General features: G+C 42.4%; 1 protein-coding gene across 1 annotated transcript in view; it reads right to left on the reverse strand.

The window, feature by feature from the left end:
- Window positions 1–780: 780 nt before the first annotated feature.
- The window catches only part of KIAA0753 (KIAA0753 ortholog), a 60954-nt gene continuing 41808 nt past the window's right edge, over window positions 781–19926 (reverse strand). Inside the window, exons 11-17 of the mRNA XM_073616742.1 lie at window positions 19021–19110; window positions 13782–13851; window positions 11907–12056; window positions 11464–11542; window positions 11240–11360; window positions 5925–6134; window positions 781–2167 (exon numbers count right to left, since the gene is read on the reverse strand). Coding sequence (XP_073472843.1) covers window positions 2041–2167; window positions 5925–6134; window positions 11240–11360; window positions 11464–11542; window positions 11907–12056; window positions 13782–13851; window positions 19021–19110 — 847 coding nt within the window. The 3' untranslated portion in view covers window positions 781–2040. The remainder of the gene's footprint in view (window positions 2168–5924; window positions 6135–11239; window positions 11361–11463; window positions 11543–11906; window positions 12057–13781; window positions 13852–19020; window positions 19111–19926) is intronic.

The following is a 19926-nucleotide window of genomic DNA, read 5'->3' on the forward strand; positions in this document are numbered from 1 at the left end:
GTACAGTTGGATAATGATTTTATGTTACTTTATATTCATGTGTGATGATATTTATATGATGGTACATATGAATTTATAGCAGGTACTATTTATTGGTTAGTAGTAAGCGCTGCACCAATCTGATATTATCTGAAATCCTTTGTCCCTCAATGGACTCCAAGAAAAATATTTTAAGACCTATACAAAAATCCTAAATTTTAGGTGGACTGATCCTTCATCCCAAGGGCTAAAAAAAAATCTGATTTTCATATTTGGGCATAATCATGGTCGCCACTTCTAAGGAATGGATTACTTCCTCCCAATGCAGAAATCATGTGATCCAGAGTCTTCATTATGCAAAAAATACACCAGAAAAAGCCTAATATTTCAGATTTGTATAAATAACAGAAAGTTACCATGCCCAACAGCTCTGTATTTCTTCGGAACTCTGGCAATAAGATTTTATCTTCAAATAAATAATGTCTTAGCTCCCTGCCAGTTGTATTTGCAATTCTCATTCCCTGCTAGATTCTTTACTGTGACAAATACAAGAAGGACTGGGAAATGTACCATCTATGAACATAAAATAGAAGAAAGCCTTAAATTTGAATTTTCTAAAGGGGTTGGGGCTTAATGTTCATGAGTTTTAGGTTTTCAAGGGGTGGCCCTTACTGTAAATGGAACTTTGTAGATTAATAATTAGATATGTACACTGTTGAGGCAGCTAAGACATGATCCTGGTGTGCCATTTAAAAAAAAAATGGGCGCTCCACTAATCTTAAAGAGGTTGTAATCCCCCCCCCCCCCCCCCCAAAAAAAAAGAGAGATTCTGTTCCTTTAAAGCATGTTAAACCACAGTGCGTGTGTTGTGTTATTTGTCCCATTGTATGTAATATACCTGGTTGATCCTGCCTTTTCTGTGTGTTGACCACGGTAATCATGGCTGCTAGAACACCAAATACAAAAATAAATAGAAAACTTATAGCTGATGAGGTAGCTTTTACAGAGTAGATCATGCATAAAAAGAAGAATACAAAATTACAAAACAGCAGTCCTAGCTTAAAAACAAGTAAAAAAAAACTCCTTTAACAATATTTCAAAAATAAAGATAGGAGAAATGCCAACATTTCTCTAAAATAATAAGGTATTTTTCACAGTTAAATGATGGCAACATTTAAAGTGTGACTTGTCATGCCACATGAACCCGTGTACAACAGCTCTGACCCCTGCAAAACAAATCATTAAATACTTATTTGTCCAGCAGTGAGTGTATCTTCACTCTGTTAAAGATCTACAGTCTCCAAGGACAACCTTCTGGGTGTGTTGGATGACTGACAGCTGAGTGTTGCAGCTTCATCCTCTAGCTAGCAGAAGGAAATAAACATGCAGAATGGGACCAGATCAAACACACCAGGAAATGTTTTGGTCACAGAAGACTAGTAAGCATTAATGATCTTTTTTGCAGGAGGCATTTTGAAGAAGAAAAAAAAAAAAAAAAAAAGATAGATAGATAGATCTTTTTTTTTTTTTTTTTTTTTTTTTGGACAGAGCCACTTTAACTAATAATGTTACCTTAGATCATGCAGAAATTACACACACACACATACCACCAATCATGCATAATGCTCAATATCTAAGCTCCAAGTACAGCCCCCAAAGCACCTGTTATCCCACAATCAACCATAGATGCTTAAGAGTTCCCCTCTATTTGTTACTGGGGTACCCACACTGGACTGTGATGCCAAGGGGAATTGGACTTCTAAATTCAAACACAAAATTTGAACGTTGTGGAAGTTTAGCACTCATAGAAGTTTTTTTTTTTCTCACTCATAAAAGACTTGCCCAGGCACTACATGGTGCCTGCACTAAGGTGCTAATAGAATGATTCCCTTACCTCCAAACTGTTCTTTACCCCAAAGCTGGTACATAAGCTATTACAAGCTGCTAAAGCCAACAAGAGAGAAACCCTTTCCTTTTTTTCATTTGCTTTGCAGAGGGGTAATATTGTATACACACACTGTAGTGAATTACATCATTAAGACAACAAAGTAACCAGTTAAATTAGTGGTTGTTTTCTGCCGATTCCATAAACTCCGAAGTGAAGACAGCTTCAGCGTACTCATCACAAAGGCCATGCAGCTCTGCTGCTACTTCACCTAAGGCATCATTCATGAGCTCTTCTGCCAAGCTGTAAAATAATGAATAAAGGGAATTACAGAAGTGTCATAATTCCATCCATGTGATTAGTGAAGATAAAGTAAGGTAAATGGCTAAAGAAAATACAATCTACACATTAATATTTACACAGTAAAAACTTTTACAAGCACATAAGAGCCCTTTCACACTGCGGACGTTTTAATGCACTGTAAACTTCATCTACAGCACAAGGGGACAGTTATCTTTTAAAGCAAACTGCATTTTAGCTTTTTTTTTTAATCCTCCTTGTTAACCTATAAAGCAGTTTCCAGTAAGCATATTTTCCACTGAATGACTATGCACTATATACGTTTACTGTATAAAAGAACAAAACACTGCAGCACATAAAAAATGCAAACAAATGCATATTAAAATAGATGAAGCACAGAGCTGCAAAAAGGCCATAAAGTGAACAATTCATGGGAAAAGTATGTAAGCTGCTATTGATGGCCTCCTAGTGAAAATGCTAGTTACCTGGCTCCAATACTTCAGAGACGTCTTTCTCAACAAGGGTTCCATAAAACTATCGGGTTCCTCTATAGCAGGGGTATTGAATAAAAGAACTATAGGAAAAACTTTTTTTCCATTTTGGATAGAGTAAGGGAGGGTTATAACACCTGTCAGTTTTTTTGCCATCTATGTCCCATTGCAGAGATTTCCCTTCACTTCCTGTCCCATAGCCAAAACAGGAAGTGAGAGAAAATCCCTGCAATTAAAGGAAAAGCACTGGGGACCTCCAGGTCTCCAGAAATAGTGTCCCCATTGAAAGATTTCTCCTCTATTATTTTTGGAAGGCCTTAAGCGTTGAAAGCATCTCCGTCTGTATAGAGAGAAAGTCTCTCATGACCGGAGATGTTTCTTTCCCTGCTAACTTCTGAATACATTTGTAGCAAAAGGGTTTAGACTGGTCCTGGGGTAACTTATTGTTACAATACATGCATCTTTTAGAGCGGGAAGGAGCCTTTAGGAGCGGCTGTCAACCCCCTGGGCAGTGATGTCCTCTCCTGTAAAAAGACACACAAGGTAGCTTACAATAAGCACAAAGCTGTGTCCCACAGGGATAAGAGTCGGGGTCCCCTCCCCCATCATAACCCCTGCCAGCTAAGCCGACTCACCCCCTGTGGTCTCCTCCATAGCTGTAGCCGCTGCGGGCCTCTCCTCTCGCTCATCTGTCACACCGCCTGCATCCTCAAGTGGGCAGGTACTGATCAGACTGGCGAGAGCAGGATGTGGACGCCTCTTCCTCTGCCCGTCAAACCTCAGCTCCTGGACGAAAAATGCCACCGCTGATATTTTCTTGAAGCCCGGAAGCCAGAAGTGACGCTGGGACGCGGCATTGTCATTTCCGGCACTGAGGAGGAAGCTGCGTCATTCCTCTTCCAAACATCTCCTCACTGCCATCCGCCTACACGACCCAGCAGGAGCCTTCAGGAGTCAGTGAAAGCCGTGAGAGCCACCGCTGTATTCCGGCATTCCCCTTGGGAAAACTGACTGCCAGCTCTCCTATTGAACAGACGCCTGGTCAGGTAAGGGGGAGGGAGCGAGAAAGCGGTGCCTGAATTTCTGGATACCCCACTGTACCCAGGGTCCTTCAGTACTCAGGGGGGGCTCTTCCAAATCTGCTGCCCCGCCTGAGAGAAAGGGAGACCCCCCAGGAAGGAAAGACATCCTACCGGACCCAAAAAGCTTCACAAGCTTGTGGTCAGGCTACGGGTCTTTTTCGGGAAAAAAATAAATAAACGGTTTTGCTGTGGGGAAACACAATCAAGAACTGTGGCGCACAGGGAGGGGTGGGGGGTTTTAACCTCTTTGTTGATTGTGTTTCCTGTCAGGTGGGACCAGTCATCTCTCAGGGTGATGTCCTGGAAGATGACTTGTGAAAAATGTTTTGTCTTTAGTCATACTTTAAAATTCACGGAGCTCCGATCGGTAAAATCTTCTTCAAGCAGAGGTCTGAATCGCATTTTTTGTGCGATGATTCAGATCCTTCACATCACAGCCCTTCCCTCATATCACAATCCTGTTTTTAGGGCAGGTTCGCACCAGAACGCAGTGCGGAAAAGGTGTGTTCTGTGTGTGCATTTCCAACTCAAAACGCACTGCCTGTGCAATCTTCAGTGGGTGTCATAATATTCTAAATGACCACCCCCCCCATGCAGATCGCAAACGCAGTGCGTTTGTCTGCACCAGACTGCATGGTACCTCAGTACCATGCGATTTGGTGCGCTGCATTTTTGAAAAGTAGTGCATGCACTTTCAAATAAATGGGCTGAAAATTGCATCGCACTGAATCACACAGAAAACCGCTCCGCGTTCCCTCACTGTCTTCAGTCCCCTTTCCCACCATCACAGTAGTGTCCTCCCTTCACTTCACCCGCCCCCCCCCCCCCCACACACACACACACACACACACACACACACACACACACTTTACTGTCTACCGCCTCCCCCCACAGTAGTGTCCCCACATCTCAGTGTCCTCTGCTCCTTCATCTCACCCCCACCTAGTTGTGTCCTCTGCCCCACCATAGTAATGTCCCTCCCCACAGTATAATCCTCTGCCCCCCACCACACTTCCCTTCCCACAGCAGTATCCTCTGCCCCTTTACTCTCCTACCTTACACACAACAGAGCGGAAGGCAGGAAAGTTCGGGATGGAGGACGAGAACCCGGAGCTGCCTGTGTTAATTTTGTATAATAACAAGCTGGGGATTGGTTGCTAGGACCGCTCTGGATCCTAGAAACCAATCACCAGTTTGCTGATATGACAAGTTAACTCGGGCAGCTCTGGATCCATCCAGAACTGTCCTGCCTCCCATATTCAATTTATTAAAAATAGCATTAAAATTTTCACTTGATACAAGTGCAAGCGGGAGCAGGAATGCCAAACTGTGCAATTTTTAGCGCTATTTTTTATAAATTGAATATACATACTTCACCATGATCGTTTCTTCATTATATTCCCTTACTGATGTCTAGAGATTTGGTGGCTTTTGATCCGATTTGCCCTTGGAGGCTTCCCTGCTGAGTCGCTGAGACGAACATTGGGAGTAACCATGTACCAATCTGCTGTATATGACTCCTGTAATGGGGGTCATATAATTCTGGTGAGTAGCATGTATGACCGGTGTTGGTGGAGGAAGCCCCTTAGTCACTATATTGTCGGCTCAATGAAATCATATGCACCATTGGAAACCATTTGATGGAAGCTTTTGGACTTTTCACTTTTTTAATATTATTATAAATATTATTTTTTGGACACTGCACTTCAAAGTTTGTTATCCACTGGAGACATTGGGTAGCAACTCCATGTACATTTGTTTACTAACACTTTAGAATATATTTCATGTAATTATCATAGACGTTCATGACTTTGCACTATTTTCGCACTTTATGATGTTTATGCTGTATTAAATAGTAGGGTGTGCGGTTCATCACAATTTTTCTTTCTATTCGGGTTTTCAACCTCACAATGAGCAGCCCCTAAAAATATAAATATTATAACAGTATAATTTATACCTTTGCGCAGGTAAGGGAATAACACCAAGTTTACTCCCCCATTTTATATATCTACAAAGTACCTATAGGTTTAATGTACCACAATCTGTAAATATAATCATTATTAGGAGGTATTCCCTGAGATGACATAACAGAGTGTCAGAGAACTGTTGAACGGCCACATATTCAGAAATATAACTTATAGCTTTCCTGCCAATTACTTACAGTGACTTACTACACTAATCACTTACTTCTCAGCAATGTGCCATGGGTTGAATGCACCCACTTCCTCATGAGATGTCAGCCGAAGGTGTCTGTCAAATCTTTCTCTATAATTTTGAATACTTTGTAGCATTTGATGAGGAACAGAGATCCTGAGTCCTTTATCTTGTGATGGTGGAAGCTGAATAAAATGGCACGGAGGGGTTCGAGATAGCTCTTCTTTATTTATCTGGAGTGAACTACAATAGAGAAAACACAATTAACAGTTCTTGTGTATTGAATAGGAGACAATATTCACAGTTCATTAAAGGAGTTGTCCACTTTAATAAGAAAAGGTGGAACCCCAGTTTTAGCACACTATATGCACAACATATAAGAGCACCAACAAAGCTCTTATCTTCAAGTTACTAAGAACCCTTTCACACTGGGGCCGCCGATGTGTTCGTGGTTAAGTGACGCTCATTTTTGTGGTGCTTTATCATTGTTTAAGCGGTGCTTTTAACCCCAAAGAAGGGTTTAAAAACTCCAGTGTTGCTGCGCTTCGGAAGCGCTTTTCAGGCGTTTCCAAAGCGCTGCCCATTCATTGCAATGGGCAGGGGCATTTTGGGAGCACTGTATATAGCGTTCCCAAACCACCCCAAAGATGCTGCTTGCAGGACTTTTTCTAACATCCCGCAAACGCACCGCCCAGGTGTGAAAGCACCCATTGCAATGAATGGGAGACAGTTTTCGGCACTTTACAGGTGCTATTTCTAGCGCTAAAACGCCTGAAAACTGCCTCAGTGTGGAAGGGGTCTTATAGGGGAAAAGGGAATGAAATAAGTCCATGTGTTCTGATAGAACTGCTTTTATAGTCAATAGTTGGGCACCAATCCTCGGTTTAGAAGAAAAAATGTGGCCATTTTGAGGTCATGCTGGTCACTTCAAACCAATTTATACAAAGTAATAACTATGATCTAAAAAAAAAAAAAAAAAAAAAAAAACTCTTGAATGTGTTTAAAAGGACCTCTAATATACAAAATAATACAATGATGACATACTACATAAATGACTACATTGGTTTAAACAAATATGTGCTGCAGCACAATATTATAAATGCATGTGCACTTATGCCTGGTTCACTCCTATGCATTTTTTAGCACTTTTTCAGTTTTGCAGAAACACGCTATACTCCATGTAACATGGTTTCCTATGGATGTAGTTTACATCTGTGCATTTTATGGAAAGGGCCAAAGACTTTTTCTGGTTTTTGGTTCCATAGACTTCAATAGATGAAAAGCATGTAATGAAAAACGCAAAATGCACCTGCAATATGCAAACAATCAGGCCATACAGTTTTCTCTTAGTCCTCCTGCTTAGTCACACAAATACTTGTTGATCCTGCCACTAAAGTCCACCTAATGCACCACTTCCTGCGACAGTGTGGCAACAATGCTTCACTGCTCCTGAATTCAGAGCAGAGTTTCCACTTTCATGTGGGCTATGTCTGCTTGCAGTACAGTGGGGAAAAAAATGTTTCAGGGTGGCTTGGCTATCAGCATTGCCACCGCTGATGCGCAAGGCTATTGCTTGTCAGTCAGCACCTGGCTACACCTTGTCCTGCCCATTGCTTTTTAGATTGACAACACTGCCTCTGTTACTGAAACTCTCCAACTGTGAGCTGCAGTGTCTGGGAGGGGAAGAGTGTGAGACACAAATAAAGAAGGATTTACCTTTTTTTTTTACTTTATCAGGTTTGTGCAGCACACTAACTGAATTTGGGACATGTTGTGACTGTCATAAAGGAGACTTTATAGTTGTAGTTTTCATTATAGAAATGCAATTTTAAAAACTTTCACTTGCCTCTATTTATACTTTCTTCTAAGTATACATGTAGACCAAGCTGTCCAACAAAATCGACGTTGACAAGGGTTGGGACAAACTAGATCAAAGCTTACATTTGAACATTGTGAACACAGCTGACTGTCACGGAACGTCCCACACTCCGCTCGAGTGCTTCCGTCAGTATACCGCTTCCTAAGTTCTGGAACACGAGTCCAATGGATCTGGCTATAGGAACCCCCAAGAACTAGAAAACACCAGTCTTGGAGTACATCAGGACTAACTCTGAGATCTCACACACATTTATACAGCAGGCTGACTCAAAGCTAACCTAATTAACATGAGCTAATTTACTAAAAAATTTACCCAGACCAGATGACAGACTTGTGGGCACCGAGCTTCACACAGTAGTATAAACACAATAGCTGGAGCTAATTACAATTAACAATACCGACAACAATCTCCCCCCCTCCTTAGCCTAGTCATCAACAGTTCGTCTCCTAGCCAGTCCTGGAGGCTAATGTGATCAGCTCACTCAATTAACAGGTTGAGTTCAGAATCAACCAAACCAATAATAGTCTCTACATACATCCTGGGAGATATTGTGGACAAATATTACTGTCCCATTTTAAGTAGTCCAAGATATATTTTCTCACTCACCCTGTGCCAGGATAGCACAGGGTGACTTACGCATAAGATGTATATGGGGAGCTGAAACAAGGACATCCCCTACTTTCCAAGGGATTCTGAGTTCCACGGGCCCTCCCGTCACACTGACCATTCTAAATAGTTTAACCTCCCTGGAGTTAATCCAGAGTGCGGCTCGGGGTGAATTTCCATTACCAAAAGCGGTAACTTGGGATTGCATCGCAGTATCCTGGGAAAGTAACTGACCTTGTCCCCAGGATCCTGCGATGTCCTCCCGCTGTGTCCGCGGGCTGTGAACTCCGCTCGATTTATCACTGTGCCAGGCTTCGTTTCCCTGTGAGCGTCACGACGCACGGGGTCGGAGCCCGGCGGCAAATTCAAAAAGTGCAAAAAACAAAACACATACAGTAATGTAATCCTACAGATTACAGTGTAATGTATCAAACCATTTCACATCCCTTTTGTCCCTAATACTTTGTCCAGTGCCCTGCATGTAGTTTTATATTATATATACTGTTCTTTCTGTCTGGAAACTTGAGATTGTCCATGGCATCCAAAAAGTGTCCCTTTACGTCAAAAGCGCTTTTAGACCAGATAGAAAACAGCGATGGTAAATTAGAACACTTTTGCAGAACTGAGCGATAGTGAATCGTGGGGAAATTCGTCATCAGACACTGAAAGTAACGACAGCAACAATTCTGCAACTGAGCAAATTTCAGCGTTTTTGATTTGATTACATTATTGAATACATTTTATTACTAATATATTATTTGTTATATTTATTTATAGTTATTATATTATAATTTATCATTTTGTGTTTCAAACTTTATCATACCTGGATGTCTACTAGATTTGTTTGGACAGAATTAAGTAAGTTATTCCTAAGAATTACAGGCCTACAATATAAAACACCAAATTTCCATGCAAAACAATGTACTGCTTTGAGCATCAAAAATCTGACATAATCATACTGCCAGTGAGGTTAAGGACAATTTGATCCGCATGTAAACGTGTGAGAAAATATATTGAAATGAAACAGCCCAAGTAACCTCTCTCATTTCAGCTGTGAAGCATGCTGGCATGATGGCCAGTAAACCTGTCTTGATCCACATGACACTGCCTATAACTTCAGATATGGAAGTAAATAACTTATAAAAAATGGCAGCTGACATTTAAAGCAAGAGTGACCCAAAAACAGTTTGACGTTTTTAAGGTGACTTTGCTACACAGGCTGCCAGAAGGTATATTCTGGCCATGTCTTTGCATGGTACAGACAGATACATTAATAAATTCTGTAGATATCGGTAGAAAACATTTTTAAGTAAATAAGTAATTTATCCAGTAACCTACATACACATGTATTCTACATATAAGGTTTAAAAATAAATAACAACAATCACTAAATAGATATAATACATACACAAGATACAAGATGTGTCCAAAAAGTAATTAGCATGATTATTTTAAAAATTATTTTACAATTGAATACGGTCTCCTTCAAAGTATGCAGCTTGTGAGTGTACACAACACTCCCAGCAATTTTTCCATTCTTCATAGCATCCTTGGAAGTCTTCAGTGGGATGGCGTTCAGAGCCTGCGTAGTGGCTCTTTGGACGTGATCCACACTACCAAAATGGTGTCCTTTCAAACCCTTCTTCATTTTTGGGAAAAAGAAAACGTCACAAGGAGCAAATTTGGCGCTGTAGGGTGGATGGGGAAGCACAGAGATGTGTTTTTCAGACAAAAATTCTAACAGCCAATGCACCGCGACTCAGTGCATTTTTGTGATGAAGGATCCATGAAAAACTCTGTCTTAAGTGACCAAGAACTTCCAGGTAAGATCTTTGATTTACAGTTTGACCAGTAGGTACAAATTCCTTCTGGACAATTCCACGTGAATCAAAAAAAAAAAAAAAACAACACAATGACCATTGATTTGACTTTTGATTTGCTCATTTGAGCTTTCTTGGGGCGAGGTGACGTAGGTGTGTGCTATTTGTTTCTTCATCTTAGGATCATACTCAAGCACCCAGGATACATCTCCCGTGATCACCTGACTCAAAAAAAAAAAAAAAAAAAAAAAAATCAGGCTCTCTTTCCGAACAGACCAACAGGTCTTGGCGGTTGACGGTGTTCCTTCTGATCAAGTTTTGCACACACTTTTTTCATGTTCAAACCCTGAGTCATGATTTCATGAACAATTGACTTGGTAATTCCTGTTTCCTCTACAATCATTCTGATAGTGAGCCATTGGTCATGGTTGAGAACAGACCTCGCTGCATCCACATTATGTTACGTTTTTGATAAAGAGGGGCATCCTGATCATTTTTCGTCTTCAACACCTTCTCGTCCTTCCTTGAAAGCCTTGTGCCACCAGTACACTTGTGCAGATGATAGCACAGCTTCTCCATAAGCTTTCCGCACCATTTCCAAAGTTTCCGATGCACGTTTACCCAATTTCACACAAATGTTTATTGTGTACAGCTGTTCCAAACTCCCTTGCAAGGAGGCTGTTGAACAGAGTGTCATAAAAAAAGAAGGCCTCGACTGACAAGGCTGGAATGCAACTCTTCAGTGTTCTGGCTGGCACCCCACCCCAAGTGACCTTGGCAAGCTTCTCCCCTCACAGAGCCCTTCTCGAGCAAAGTAACTTCTTTCGTATTATATTCTGGACACACCTCTATGATTCAATCTAATATGTTGAAAAAGGTCTTATATTGAAGGTGTGATTTAACTGTGCAGAACTAAAATATCAGCTGGAGTTGGCCTTTAAGAGATGGAGATGGCACTGGCAGCCATAAGATCCTGGCAGACTGGGGCATACGAATGACAAAAATAAATAAAAGTTGTTTTAGCGAAATTATCTTCTACTTACTCTCCTTCTACAGGTTCCTCCAGAAAAAATTCCACTACAGGTTCCCTTTTCTCTGTAGGCTTTGTGATTATAATGGGATGGGGATAGCTAGGATTCTTGTCCATGTTTGCATGTATTCTTTCTGTAATGAGAGATCATCCTAATAAAGGCAATATATAACCAAAGGCAAATGTAAATTTGTGTAAATACTGTATGTGAACCAAAAATGAATTATTTATATTTACCCTTTTCTTCTTGTGCCCAAAAATCTGGGTCTGAATAGACTATCTTGGTATACCTCTGACGAACTGATTCCTGGTATTTCTAAGATACCCCAGAAACAACACAAATAGTTAGAACAGTTACAGAGATGTTCTGGTATCTTAAGCAAAGTCATATAGAGAAAAACGATTCTGTTGGTCAGGCTATAGTTTGGAGAAAGCTCAGTAAGATGACGCTTATTATGGTGTGGTGCCCGAGCTATACACAGACATATTTCATATTCTACTCATGCTGTGAGTGTCCAGTCTGGATTAATAAAATTCAGAAGTAAAAATGAGCTTGGAATAAGAAAGTTAAGCAAAATTAATGTAAATACATTATGCAAATATTTTCTGTATTACTTATAAAATGGATAGTATTCAAAACAATGATTCCTATAACTGTAATATGGGCTCTTAAATCTTACTTCTATTTCCTCTACTCTCTCAATCATGGCCTCCAAGTTGATATCATCTTGTGGGATAATGTTGGGATACTCATTTCTATAAAATAAATCTAGTTTCTGTAGATTCTCATCCCTCTGCTTTTCCAGTAAGGCATCCTTTTGTCTCTTGAGCTAAAAAACAAAGCAGACTTCACCAATAAGTGAATTCCCCTGGGCAGTTAGTTTATAACGACCCCCCACGCCCCCAGATAACACCTAAAATATATTGGAAAGCTACCACAGTGCTAATCCTGAAATAAATAGCAATCAGTTAAGATATTTGAGTAATACAATGGATATTAAAAAAGCTCAGTGTATGTAACCTGTTCGCTAAGATCATTAGGTATCCATAGCATCCAGAATCCATTTATCTAGAAAGATGATTGTGTTGTTAGATGAATAGTTGCTGTTCTGCAAATAGGATACTTTAAATTATCTACCATCCCCAAACTAACTATTAACTATTGCCAACAGCAGAACGAGTTGTGAAGGTTATAGCTGACCAAATTCTCCATTTACTTTTCTGTCTTTCTGGTTCTGAAACTTTAAAGCCTAAACTACAAAAAAACTCACCATCACCCAGCATGCTGCCATACTCCCCTCCTCTCCAGGTTGAAAGACACACAGCATCATCCAACTCACTTCTTGAGAACCTTCGCCAACATGGACATACCCTCAAGGAAGGTCTGTCGTCATGCAAAATTGGGCTCACAATAAAGGTGAACTCTAAAAAAAATTCTGAAGCTAGGAAGGCTGTTGACGTGCAATTTAGCTGATCTAAGCAAGATATTGGAGCTATTTTTTTACATTTAAAGATGTTGGCACTGCTCCAAAGCTCCACTGATCCTCCTCTTTTCAATGAATCAGGGGCAGATTAAAAAGGGAGCTCATTTCCTCTCCATGCATCACTTTCTAGCAAACTTTATTAAAGATGTATTAAACCCAAAACCAATATGTAATATATTGCAGCTTACCAACCATTATGGCTGCATTAGTTTTCTGTCCTCCATTTTCACCTAGTGATCTGGCCAGTAACACACCTTCTGTATTAAAGTGCCCCTAAGTGCCTCTGGATGAAGGAGCACAGAGAGCACAGCAGACAGCAGCATTGTCCGAATGGGGAGGGGAGTGTTAAATACAATAACAAATTGAAGCCAAACCCCAGCTCACACTTTATAATCAGAACAAGCAGACAGAAGGAAAAAGTTGAGGTGACTCCATCAGTTTGCTGCTATTTCTTCACTGTTCAATCAGTAGGCTGGGGATGGTTAGCCTATACCACTATATTCCTTAATGGTTGGCAAGCAACATGCATCCTAATATGCATTTCATTATTTAGATATCTGCCTGGAGCGCAACTACAAAATTCAGTTTTGTAACACAAACAAGGAATTATTATATTTCAATTGAATACGTTTACCACCAGTTCTGTAAATGACCACTCAAAAAGATATGTTTTGAGCCTGGTACACACAAAGTTTTTTTTTTTGTTCAACCCAGCATGCCGAACGGAAAAAAAACTAAGACGTCGCTGTACTAACACAAGCAATGTTAGTACAGCGATCTCCTCCGCTGTGCTATGGTGGGGACCAGTCCATAGCCAGAAAACACTGGTCAGCACTCGCAGCCATTGGTGGAGAGTGCTGATCAAAGGCTGATTGGCTGCTGATTTCCCAGCATGCTTGTTCAACAGAAGTAAGACCAACTTCTGTCTGACAGGCAGCTGTACAAATGGGTCGAATGTTGGCCGGTTTCTACTGTACCAGCTGATTTCGGCTGATATTCTGCCTGTGTGTACCCACCATTAAAGCAACTGTATAAAGGTATTTTAACCTTTATTCCATTTTAAGTTTTTACCTGTTGTCTTGATGCATTCCTTTCTTCAAGATCATCCTCCACCAACTCTTTTACTGCATGAACTTCTTCCCTGAATTGCAAACAACACAAAAAGTATGCTGACTCCCCTAGCACCATAACATACATGTACTGCAGAGCACACTGTTCAGTAATACATGCACAGTCAATTCATCTACCCCATACTCCCCAATAGCAACCAAGATCTCGAAGCATAGTTTCCACCTCAGTGGCAAAGTCACATTATCTCACATCACTATTCAAGTTTTGCCCTTTCCCTAAAACACTGCATAAAAAGTACCTCTGTGGTAGAAAAATAGCCAGATCATATGCTTACCTTTACCTGACTTCCTCCTGCAGCATCTAGCCAAGGGTGACATCTGCCTTCTGGACTCTTTGAATGATAAGAAACCCAGATCTCATAAGACAATCCTGCATGGTTTTGCAGAGACTTGACGTGCAATTTTGGCTATTCTGCATTCCCAGAGGATCTTAGCCGCAGGAGAATGAGATCACCCCCTTAAGGAAAGGCGAGTATGCTAGCTACTCCCCCCCCCAACTGGTACTTTTAATGTTGAATTTTGGGGAAGGGGGGGGGGGGGTCACAGAGGTGGAAGGTCCACTTTACATACTAGGCTGCCAGCATAATTTTGGGACATCAGAGAGCCAGAAAGACCCCCCCCCCCCCCCCCCCCGTCTATGCCTCCGTTGTCTATGCTTTTGGATAAATATGTTTTAGTGCTAGTTGATTGGCAAACCTGGATCATTTATACTTATCCTACCAATTGTGACAGACCTAGCCGGGAGAGAGACTTTTGGAGGGGACTGTATGCTAGCCTCTTGCCGATCGGTCGTGGGCCCTGGCATTTGGGGGAACGGTGTTCTTTGTGAGCTGTATGCCTGGGGACCCTTGAGGTGGTATTACTGTGGATTCGGGTCCTGGTCCCCCAGGACACACAGACTCTGGGGACCCTGGATTTGCCATATTGGAACAGTGACTGATTCATACCGTTGGGACTCCTACTGTTAAATGCTAATGTCATCAATTCCAGCTACCTGTCTGTTGTCTGCTAAAATGTGTATTGTAAATAAGTCTCTAGTATGGGATCTAAGAGTCATTAGATCCCCATTGTTGTTTGTGTTTAATTAGTGTATAAAAGAGCCTGTATTTTTGAATAAAGGAGATTCCTGGTTGAACTTACATACAGCCTGCCTGGTGTTTGTTCTGAGCTATCACAACTGGGTTAGAACGGCACATAGCTGTAGTTTTAATCCCGGAGCATTGGATGACCAAGCAATCAGATGTTGCAATCTGATTCAATAGCTGCAGAGGAGTGTCGGGAGAGTGGAACCAAGCAAGCGAGGGGCTCGTTACATTGGTTGGCAGCGGTGGGATTTGCTCTCCAGTTACTGGGACACTCCAAACCAGCCTGCAGGAGAGCCACGCTGAAAGACTTACTTGAGAGCCGTGGAGGGAATGGTGGGATCTTGCTTCCTTGCCGTGAACACATCCAAACCATCACCTGGATCCAAGGTCCAGATAGCAGGAGAAGAACGATACCAGCCACCATGGATGAGGAATTCAGAAGGAGGTTGCAAGAGAAGCAGATACAGCACAGAGGACCAATATCAGAGCAGGTCCTGCTAGGATGGTTTGATTCTATCTGCTGTGAACTCTGGAAGGAAGCGCTAGCCTGTGAGCAGCGACACCAGGGAAAAGTTCTCCCCTCCATCCATGTGAGGTACTGGTCGCAGAATGAAGTGCGAATGCAGTTTTTGGGGGAACAGCCAAACCAGGAGTGGACAGCCGAGTTAAGCAGGCTGATCCGGGCAGAAATGCGGTTGGACGAGAGCTACAGAGCCCTCCAGTGGTATGTAGCCCAAGTGTGCCCGTAGACAGCGGATGACAGCCCCACGGAAGGCTTTGACTACGATGGCCTGGGATTGTTATACTGGAGGCTGTCTAGGGACCCTGACTTTGGGAGTGATCGGGAGTGGCGTTTGGAGGAAATAATGGAGCACAGAGAGCGAAGACTGAATGTCTCAGAAGTGCACTGGGCACAGGAAGATTTGGAGTTTCTGGCCATTCAGGAATGGGAGCTGGAGATCGCCTACAAACAGCTGTTAGACTCTGCTCAGCAGCAGGGTGGGGCTCCCTTTGCCTGGGACTATCAGGAAATACCAGTTGACAACTCTGAAATCCTGGCTGAAGTGTTGACAATGTGGCAGAGTAACAGTGTGCTTTGCCAACCTGCCCCCGCAGCTATGGAGGCGGAGGTCTTATGGCGGATGCAGCAAGTGCTGACTGACCTGGATGAACCTGTTTCTGCATTGGATGATCTTGGATGGAGGAATGTGCCTGTCCAGCAGAATGCCAGAGAATTGGCAGTGGAAATCCTGAAGATTGCCGTCCCCAAACCTGAAGTGCTGACAACAGGGCAGAGCTCTGCTAACCTCTGCCCAGCACTGATAGCATCTTCTGGGTTCCACGGAGAGGAGATGGTGAACCTTTATCCCCAGACACCAGTTGCAGAGACAGGGGATTTGATAGACTTTTCTGCTGAGGAAGAACAACCTGGTGAGCCTCCAGCAGAAGAAGAGCTGTTATTAGGGCCAAACTTCACTGTGCTCTGCCCAGCACCAACAGAAGTATCTGTGAAGTTACAAGGAACTTCCCCAGCTGAAGCGCTGGCAACCGGACAGAGGGTCCAAGACCTCTGCCCCACACCTGTGGCAGTTTCGGAGGTTCAGGGTGAGAAGGTGGCAATCACTTCCCAGCAGCAGATACAGGGGGAGAAGGGAGAGGAGGTGTGTGTTGTCCCTCCCCAACAGTTAGCCGGAGCAGATGGTGTGGGGTTTCCAGCAGAAGGGCTGGCAACAGGGCCGAGTACTGCTGGACTCGGCCCTCAACTAACAGAGGTTGGATTTCCTGTGAAGGTGGATGGGACTTCAGTCTCCACCTGTATACCCCAGGGATGCTGGGCAGCCGGCCCAGATCCCCAACAGCATGACGGAGTGAGCCTAGACACCCTGTCTTCTCTCCAGCGGCAGAAAGGACTCCAGGGAGAAGGGCCAGTCCAGGCCTCTCCTCAGCGGCAGATATGTTCTCTGAGAGAGGCAGAGGTTGGCTGGGTGAGTAATGCTTTGTTTGGAACAATTTGTTTGGGGTACTATGTGGGTACAGGCATTAGAGGACTGGAACTACTGACTAACTTCGGAGTCAACCCGTCTGGGGTCTCCTCCTGTGTTAGTCTCCTGCCGAAAGGGGAGAAATGTGACAGACCTAGCCGGGAGAGAGACTTTTGGAGGGGACTGTATGCTAGCCTCTTGCCAATCGATCGTGGGCCCTGGCATTTGGGGGAACGGTGTTCTTTGTGAGCTGTATGCCTGGGGACCCTTGAGGTGGTATTACTGTGGATTCGGGTCCTGGTCCCCCAGGACACACAGACTCTGGGGACCCTGGATTTGCCATATTGGAATAGTGACTGATTCATACCGTTGGGACTCCTACTGTTAAATGCTAATGTCATCAATTCCAGCTACCTGTCTGTTGTCTGCTAAAATGTGTATTGTAAATAAGTCTCTAGTATGGGATCTAAGAGTCATTAGATCCCCATTGTTGTTTGTGTTTAATTAACTCTGCTATTGTGATAATGTTGATTGGGGGTTCCAAGCTACAAGACGGCCAGTCTGGCCTAAAGGTCATGTCTGAGTCATCTAGGCTGTCTAAAGGGATTAGTTAATTAGCCCATGTTAATTAGGTTACATGTGTATTGTTAAAGTAATATGAGCAGGAGGTATGCACCTCCGCTGATAGTGTATAAAAGAGCCTGTATTTTTGAATAAAGGAGATTCCTGGTTGAACTTACATACAGCCTGCCTGGTGTTTGTTCTGAGCTATCACAACTGGGTTAGAACGGCACATAACTGTAGTTCTAATCCCGGAGCATTGGATGACCGAGCAATCAGATGTTGCGATCTGCAGTCTGATTCTATAGCAGCAGAGGAGTGTCGGGAGAGTGGAACCGAGCGAGAAGGGGGCTCGTTACATCAATTATTTAGGAATTTTACTCTTATACCTTAATTTATTACACTATAATCTGTTCCCACAAGCGGAGGAGATAGGAATGTGGGGTCCTCACCCCATTTACATTCTCTTCCCTCCCCTCAAATGTTCCTTTTTTTCTACTAGTTTTATATATATCTCAAGCTTCAGACATTAAAACTATGTTATGTGCCATGTACAATAGGGTAATGCAGTTCTTTGCAGTGTACAATTTTATATATCTACAATTTTATATATATACATACACACACATATATATATATATATATATATATATATATATATATATATATATAATGTGTTTTGTAAACTTTTGAGCACAACTGTATACATAAACACTTTTGGCAGCCAGACTCTGTTAGTGCAGGAATCAAAAGTTAAGATTAACTGCAATCTCAACATTTTTCTTATATTTTTAATAGATTAGGGAATGGTTAAAACCCTTTTGGAGTTCCACCCAAAGTGGAATTTCCGCTTTAAGCTCTCCTCGCCCCCTTACTTGTCACATTTGACATGTAATTTTTGGGGGGGATGTGGGTGCTTAGTTTTGAAGAGGACTTCCTGTCCTACTTCCTGGTTCCGGCTACAGACCACCTAGGCGACTCCTCCTCTCCCCCTAGGCGGCCCCTCCCTCTTTGCAATCTTCTGGGACACGTGACAGGTCCCAGAAGATTGCCTGTCCACTGGGAGAGCATGCGCAGTGTGTGCCCACGATATCAATGGAGGCGCCGGGGAGAGGAGGGGGAGAGAAGCGGGGCTCTGCGCGGCCGCATCGCTGGACCGTGGAACAGGTAAGTGTCTGTTTATTAAAAGTCAGCAGATAAACGTTTTGTAGCTGCTGACTTTTAATAATAAAAAAAAAGCAAAAAAAAAAAAAAAAAAGCCAGGAACTCCGCTTTAATAGCTGTCCCCTGGTGGGGGGATTTCCCCTCACTTTCTATCTGGGTGACCAAACAGGTAGTGGGGTAAATCTCCTCAAACCTTGGCCAAGTTTGTATTGTTGTCTACCTGCTAAGAGGTCATCTCTCTCACTGTCCCAGTAACTATATTTTACTAAGAGATAAAACATGGGAAAATCTCCCTAACAGGGTCCAGAACAAAAATAAACACGTTTTCCTTTCTTACCTGCTTCCTTTACAGCATATCATCAGTCTTAAAACTTTTCTACCTTCTTACCTTAGATCCTGAAAATTAGCAATTTGATTCCTATATAGATCATCCAGCTGATGCATCCTTTTTGCCATTTCGGAATCCAACCAAGCCAACCTTCCAAGAAACAACAAATACTCTCAAATAAAGACTCATACCTACTAAATACATTTTGTTTGTTCTATTTAGATGTTTGTGCATTCACAACAACGGACAGACCTCACATACTTTACATGTCATCTTTGTATCTCAAATATGAATGTTTTTCAAAGCAGGAAAATGTCTAATTCTAGACAGAAAATCATAATATCTATGATCCACCATCTCGGTCAGATCTGATCATCAGCAAGGTGCGTGTACAGGGTGTGTCACTTGCACACTACATGGAACTGAACATGAAATTTTAATTTTTTTTCTGGAATTCCTACTTAAAAAAAGCAGTGCACTTCCTCATAGTCCTTTGCCCTCTGTCTGCATTTTTGACAGTACACCTTCCAGAGTTCCGTTCATGTTTCACCACTTGCCATCTGGCTGTTGTATAAAAATGGCCAGAAAACTGCTTCCTAGGAGCGGAAGGCCATTTTAAAATGACCAACTCAGTGCTTAGTCTAGCGCATGTATGAGCATGCTCTGTTATCCTTGTGTCCGTTGGACATGGCAAATCACAAAGTAAGGTACAGAATCAATGAACCAGTGTCCTGGTCACCATCTAGCATCATTACCAGTGTTATCAGGTACCAGTACAGTAACTGACGAAAATGTTGAAAATGGATACTAAGGAGAATGCTGTTCAAATTCTGAGTATGACTTATGACAACAGTAGGGAGACCTCACAGTCAGATTTAGAATCAGAGTATGAACCTAAGCAAAGCAGCGGTTCATTGACAGCCACCTCTTATTCAGAGAATGGAGGGGTCCCTGCTAAAAGAGTCA

The sequence above is a fragment of the Aquarana catesbeiana genome, linkage group LG02 (genome assembly GCF_042186555.1).
Source record: "Aquarana catesbeiana isolate 2022-GZ linkage group LG02, ASM4218655v1, whole genome shotgun sequence".
Lineage (NCBI taxonomy): Eukaryota > Metazoa > Chordata > Amphibia > Anura > Ranidae > Aquarana > Aquarana catesbeiana.